At 35.1% G+C, this 7,576-nt stretch overlaps 1 protein-coding gene across 5 annotated transcripts in view; it reads left to right on the plus strand.

Annotated features, from left to right (window-relative positions):
• The window catches only part of LOC107736840 (adhesion G protein-coupled receptor B3-like), a 195,634-nt gene that overhangs the window by 118,372 nt on the left and 69,686 nt on the right, over nt 1-7,576 (plus strand). For all 5 annotated transcript variants that reach the window (XM_016548194.1, XM_016548193.1, XM_016548195.1 and 2 more), the window contains 2 exons: nt 288-356; nt 4,863-4,971. In XM_016548194.1, the coding sequence (XP_016403680.1) occupies nt 288-356; nt 4,863-4,971 (178 nt within the window). The remainder of the gene's footprint in view (nt 1-287; nt 357-4,862; nt 4,972-7,576) is intronic.

Consider the following 7,576-nt stretch of genomic DNA (forward strand, 5'->3'; position numbering starts at 1 on the left):
GATTTGTCGTTGTGTTTTCTGACTTGTTATTTTGTTTTCGAATTTGTCATTGTGTTTTCTGACTTGTTATAATGTTTTCTGAATTGTTGTTGTGCTTTCTGAATTGTTATTTTGTTTTTTAGACTTGCATTTGCGTTTGAAATTTGTTATTTTGTTTTCAGAATTGTGATTTGCTTTGCACTTCTCGGCCACCGTAAAAATGAGATCACAGCTGTATCACAATTAATTTTACCAGCCTGTTCCTTTGACAGCAGCGTTTTACTAAGTACAATTTCTTCTCTCCACAGAATTTTTTTCAGATCATCAGCAATCTCCTGGAAGAAGAGAACAGAGAAAAGTGGGAAGATGCGCAACAGGTGGGTCTGAACATTGTGAACGAGTGTTTTTTGAAGCTTCGGGGTCGAGATTGCTTTATTATAGTCACATCGCAGAGAGTATCTGGTGTTGTGTGTCACTCTGCGGCTGTATATTGTGTGATGAGCCCTCAGCAAATCGATTGCCATCACCGGTGCAGATGCTTTAGGTAATTGTCAGGTCAAAGAGGTGCCTGTCTCCACAGGCAGGGCTGCGTCAAATCAAACCTTCTCTGCCGACCTACCTGCTGTGCTGATTGGTGGAAGGACATTTGCAATATCCATTGCATCCACTTGGTGGCAGCAGCATTGGCAGCATATGTCCAGCTTTCATGCTTTCCGTCAGCAGTGACGGCATTGTCTTCTCTCACTCTCTGAGAAACAGTATAAAAGCAGCCTGAGGGATTTGGACTTGAACAAGCTGAATGTTCTTCAGAAACTCTCAAACTCCATTATTATTGCATTGAACCAAATTGAGTGTCTTAAATGTTTCTTTCTTTCCTTTAAGCCTGAACTGGTAATGCCTCTTAAGCAGACGGTGGTAATGTTACTGTTTGTCAAACGTAAGCTGCTTTGGAGCTCCTTCGTCTAATGTTTTCACCCGAGTTCTGGTAAAAAATGGGTCCTTGAGTGAATTGGGGTGCTGCGTGTCAACCGAATTAGCCCAGAAGAAGAACATGAGGTTCATTAGTTTCATTAACTGATGGTCCACTGTCTACTTTTAGATAGTAGTGGGATAAATGTACTTTCATATCCTAATCCATAGGATATTAGTAATACGTATAATATATGTATAAAAATCTTATGTCATATTATACAAACATGAAAACATATTTATAGTTTATGTGAAGATTGTTTTAAGTTCACTTAAATCAAAAGTTATATTTTTCAGAGCCTACTAAATGTTAAAAATAGTGGCTTTCAATTATATTGTAATGTTGAATGGCTATAATTAATGGCTAAAATTGAGGTGAAAATGCATTTAATAGAGACATCAGTGGCAGTATTGGTATCAAAATACTGGCCTTTGTTTATAATAGGCTACTTAGTAAAGAGATGCACATATTTAAAATATACCACCTTCATGTTGTTTCTACATTTATTTGGAGGTTCAGTGTGAAATTATGACAATATTTTAATATGCAATTAATCATGATTAATTACAGAAAAATGTGTGATCAGTTCGTTTTTTTTATTATTTTTTTTATCGATTGACAGACAGTGGTAATGTTAACCTTAGATGTTGCTGTTGGTAATATTAGTTAATTTTCATATTATATTATAAAAGTCGTAACTATACATTTAACTAATATATATATATATATATATATATATATATACAAAAATAAAATAAAAAAAAGTTATCATCATGTCAGTTAAGTACGGTATGTAATGTTAATAACTTTTATAATATACTATAACCAAAAAGAAAAGAAAAAAAAGGTAATATTATTTTGGTGTGTTTCTGTTAGCAAAAGAAGTTGCCTTTGTATTTTGGTGCAAATGTGCTACGTTCATACCTGTTAGCATATACTAGTTTGATGTACTTATGGCTGAAATATATATATATATAACTGAAGAGTGCAGGAAATATAAATATGACAGTAGAGAATATATATGACAGCACAATTTACTGTATTTGCATGATACTCAGTGCAGCAACATAAGTGCTGGTTCATCTAATGGCCGTCAGCCTCGGCCATTTCCCGCATTGCTGTCTTCCCTGCACACTTCAGCAGCCCAGCGCTGTTGCCATGGAGAGGGATGCTCTCTGCTGTCCCCCAGCAGTCTGACCGAGGGGGGATGGGCTGATCCGCCTGCGTGCCCTCAGGGTCTCTCTCCCCGTCTGCAGACTGTCTGATTGGCTTGGCCCAAGATAGGCCCCCATGCGAATGCAGAGCCCGACTCCTGCCAGGGGGATTATTAGATATGTGACTCCATCGCCCTGTCTCTGCACCTCACTAAGGGTGCTAATTATGAAATGTCACTCAGTGCTATTTTTCTGCACCCGCGTTTTTATTTATTTTTTGTCTTTTGCAGATTGGCTGCAATGTGTTTCTGTGCTTTGTTTGTTGTCACGAGGAGAGGGGGTTCAAATGCTAATAAGATGAGAGAAATAGGAAGCACAGTGTCATATGGCATGTAAATCCATACTGTAAATCTGCTGGGTAAAAGGATTAAAACAACTTGGCATGTGAAAGTCTTGATTAAACTACTATAGCATTCAGAGCAGTGTTATTTTATTATTATTTATATTGTATTATAGTGTTTTTTTACATTTCTAATTAGCTTTCATTTTTATATTTTCAGTTTCATTTGAAGTTTTAGTAATTTTATGTTTTGTCATTTTTATTAGTTTTTGCTTTTTTTACATTTCTTTTTCATTTTTTTATTTCACGTTTAGTAATTTTCGTACTTCAGCTTAAACATTTTATCTCAGTTAGATGCCAAGGCAACATTTCTAATTTTCATATAATATTTATATTTTATTTTACTTTAGCTTAATTTTAATTGATCAAAAATATTTGAATAGTTTTAGTTTGTTTACAGCACTGACAAAGATCAATAATACAACAAGGTTACACTACAACCTTGCAGTAAGGTTTCATTTGATAACATTTAATTACGTTCGCTATCATGAACAATACTTCTACAACATTTCTTTATCTGAAAGCTGAATAAATAAGCTTTCCATTGATGTATGGTTTGTTAGGATAGGACAATATTTGGCCGAGATACAACTATTTGAAAATCTGAAATCTGAGGGTGCAAAAAAATCTAAATATTGAGAAAATTGCCTTTAAAGTTGTCCAAATGAAGTACTTAGCAATGCATACTACTAATCAAAAATTACGTTTTGATATATTTACAGTAGGAAATTTACAAAATATCTTCATGGAACATGATCTTTACTTAATATCCTAATGATTTTTGGCATAAAAGAAAAATCGATAATTTTGACCCATACAATGTATTTTTGGCTATTGCTACAAATATACCCCAGCGACTTAAGACTGGTTTTGTGGTCCAGGGTCACATATCACCATTTAGTATTTTGTATTTTTAAATACAAAAAGTTATATTAAAGTATAGTAATTATATAAAATATATGCATAATTTAATGCATTGTGAGCTAACATGAACATTTTTAACATTTTCTAACAAAGGTTAAATGCTCTAAAAAATATCATTGATTATTGGTAGCTCATGTTAAAATCATTAACGAATGATAAAAATGTATTACCCATTTTTCATTGATGCACACTATTCAAAAATAAAGTTGTATGACATCATGAATCCCTCATTCATTTCAACCCCTCTCTTCTAACCACTTGATTCCACATGATGAACAAGCAAATGGCATTTAATAGTTGACTTTAAATGATGATTAATTAAATATTTTATTCTTAAATAACCAGTTAATGAGTCTAAAAAAGGCCTGCTCTTGATAAAAGTTATCCTAGCCCTTCTGTTCCCATCTAAAGATCTTTCAGAGTGATGGCAGATGTAAATAGCCGTGTTCAGTCACCTGAAGGTCAAGGATTGGATCAGCAGACCGTGATGCTATTGACTGCAAGAGAGCAGGTGCTTTGACAGGCTGAGGCTGTGGAATTCGGGAGGGCGGTGAGCCAGTGCTCCAGCCACAGGCCTGAATTCCTCCACCGCATTTGCTCTGACACTGATGGCTGGTCCACTAGAGAGGCTCTGAGCCCTGCACAATCACTCTACTGCATGAGTTTGTCTTTGTGAAGGACTCAGCAGACAGGATGTAGGGCTCTAAAGTATGAGATACAGAGGAAGTGCCCTTTAAAAAGTCTTTATAGTCTCCTTCTAAAAGAGTCAGTCGAAGTGCTTTTACTAGGCTGACTGTTGCTTTGTGTGTTGTTTTTGTCAGATACTGTTCATCTATCTATCTATCTATCTATCTATCTATCTATCCATCTATCTATTGTTCTGTCGTTCTATCATTCTGTCTATCATTCTATCTATCATTGTATCATTCTATCATTTTTATCATCTATCGTTCATTCTGTTGTTCCATCGTCAGATACTGTTCGTCTATCTATCTATCTATCTATTGTTCTGTCGTTCTATCATTCTGTCTATCATTCTATCTATCATTGTATCATTCTATCATTTTTATCATCTATCGTTCATTCTGTTGTTCCATCGTTTTATTGTTCTATCTATCTGTTGTTCTTTTGTTCTATTGTTCTGTTCTGTTGTTTTATTCGTTTTTGTTTGTTCAAGTTTGTTCTATCATTTGTTCTATCGTTCATACTGTTTGTTTTTTGTCTATCATTCGTTCTATCATTTTATTCATCTTTTAGCTATAACCTTTTAAACTTTCAAAATTGAAACCAAAAGTTTTCTTTAGTTTTTTGTAATTAAATATAAATGAGTGTCCAATCCATCTAAAATCCCTCAGATTTGTATCTGTGTTTGATATTCATTTGCAAATAGAGTAACATTTCTCTCCTTTTGTCCCGTATGATTGTTTTTTCCCAGATTTACCCGGGGTCTGTGGAGCTCATGCAGGTCATTGAAGAGTTCATCCACATCGTCGGGCTGGGAATGAAGGACTTCCACAATTCCTACCTGATGACAGGAAATCTGGGTAAGAGAGCCGCAGAAACCAGAAGCCACTCGTCTTGCTGACTCTTCCCGTCAGTTCTGTGTGTCGTCGGTAATTGAGGATAAATGGTGCATGGAGGGGGGCAAACAACTGCCAGTCGATAATGTTAATTAAAATCAAGCCCTTTCCACTTAATGTGCTAAATTCTAATGCAAACTGCCTCATCTGATTTCAGCTCGGAAAAGAGGAGACCGTGTTTGGGTTTGGTTATATCTATTGCAGCGTGCTTTGATTTTCATTTTCAAAAACAAAATCTTTTGGCCTCTCTCCTGATTGCTTTTTTATTTCAGTTTTTAAAGTAAAGCCGTTAAACATCCATTTTCCTGTAAACTTCCCATGTCACTGAAAGAAATCCAGTGCTAAATGTCGACTCGCACACGAATACTGATTTCCTTTCTAGTCATTCGAATAAAATCAAAGTTAAATAGCTAAAAAAATGCTTTTGCTTTCAGTGATGAAGCACATTTGATTAGTTCTCTTTATTCGATCGCACAGAACGTTGACCCATAAAATTGCAATCTGCATGAATTGCAGAGCTCAACAAATATGAAATGAATAACTTAGGATGACCTTCCTATCCGTCAGCAGATACATAGAGGAGTCTATAATGTTTGGACTGGTGCTACCATTAAAAAGGTAATTCCATTAAAGGGCACCTTTGATATCTTCTTTAATGTTAACTTATTTTATGTGACTTGCCATAAAACATTGACAGGATTGTGGTGTCATGACGTTATGTACAGTACAATGACGTATGAAGACATTTAAAGCTTGCTTAGATTCTTGCTTAGTATGGGCAAAAATCTGAAATGAAATTTTCCTCAAATTATACATTGCATTATCAGATTTTGTATAAAGTTTTTTGGAATTCCATGAATATGGAACACATTGGTGTTTCATGACTTTTTAAAAAGCAGTTTAAGTATTACATTTTAATGACCTTGACCTTCTTGGCTGTATCCAAACAGCTCATTTAATATTAATTTGGAACTTCTGAGATTTTTGAAGGTTGAACACCTTTTATTGGCCATTTTAATAAAATAGTGTTAGGCCCTATTTTGTGTCCCATTAATGGAAGTGTCATTTATATTCATTTACCTGCTGACTGTCACATTTAGATAACGAAACCCACAAAAAATGTTCGCAGAACAGATGTTTCGAGGTTTTTTCCAGGCAAGAATGAATCTTCATCATGCCAGTTCAGACATGACCACCACATTTCAGTGTGTAAGATAAAACGCATAGCCAGAACATCAACATCATGATGCAGGAACTATAAACATTTTAATGTCAGCCACTGACAAGGCAAAGTAAACCTGTGATTGAAACTACTTCTTGTAGTCTGAAGGTGAAACTGAGCGATACTGCATCATACAGCTGCTGCTGCAGTTACAGATGCATAGAAAGACTTTAGCAAATCACTCAGGCAACCAAGAACATTATTGAAACACATGTCTATTTGAGACATTATGTCTCTGTTGATTTGTAGCCCATGACATTATGTCTCTGTTGATTTGTAGCCCATGACATTATGTCTCTGTTGATTTGTAGTTTTTTTTATCAACTTACCGGCCATTTAAATTAAATGAATTGTAAACTAACTTCGAAAAGACTTTATTCAGAAGTGTTGGATTTGCTTGGGATGACATTTCGAATTCCACAGGCATTCCTGCTTGAAATTATGACCCAGTAATTTCATTATGCAGCTGCTTGAAATTATGACCCAGTAATTTCATTATACAGCTTCTATATCTATCTATCGATCTATCTATCTATCTATATGTCTGTCTGTCTGTCTATGTATATATACTGTATGTATATATATATATATATATATATATATACAGTGGGTACGGAAAGTATTCAGACCCCCTTAAATTTTTCACTCTTTGTTATATTGCAGCCATTTGCTAAATTCATTTAAGTTAATTTTTTTTCCTCATTAATGTACACACAGCACCCCATATTGACAGAAAAACACAGAATTGTTGACATCTTTGCAGATTTATTAAAAAAGAAAAACTGAAAAATGCTCAGTATTTAGTAGAAGCACCCTTTTGATCTAATACAGCCATGAGTCTTTTTGGGAAAGATCCAATAAGGGGGTCTGAATACTTTCCGTACCCACTGTATATATATGAATATACACACACATCAAGGCTCCATTAGTTAAAGATTTAGAGGTGATATTGAGACAGAACTTTTTTTGTATTAAAAGGTTCTGTTGAACAAGGTAATGAATTCAGAATCCAAGTTAAACACATCAGTGCTTTTGTAATGGTGTGTGTTTGGAGTAATTAAGGGCCAGATTTACTAAACAAGGCAATTCCATAAAAGCGCCGATGGCAGTGGAATGTTCTGCGGGTGATCTTCTGACAATGCGCAAATTAAAAAGCGCAGACACAATATCTCATTTCCATAATGACCAACGCAATCTACCAAGAGCAGGGCAAATTAGCGTAAGGATATATTTGGATAATGTCTTCCTCTGGCATTCCAAATAAATTAATATGAGTGGAATAAATTCTCTCCCTTCTATCACGCTCTGTTCTCTGCGGTGCTTCCTCCTGCAAAAGTGCAAGTGAAA

Source organism: Sinocyclocheilus rhinocerous, unplaced genomic scaffold, assembly GCF_001515625.1.
Source record: "Sinocyclocheilus rhinocerous isolate Xijiao unplaced genomic scaffold, SAMN03320098_v1.1 scaffold1214, whole genome shotgun sequence".
In the NCBI taxonomy this organism is placed as follows: Eukaryota; Metazoa; Chordata; class Actinopteri; order Cypriniformes; family Cyprinidae; genus Sinocyclocheilus; species Sinocyclocheilus rhinocerous.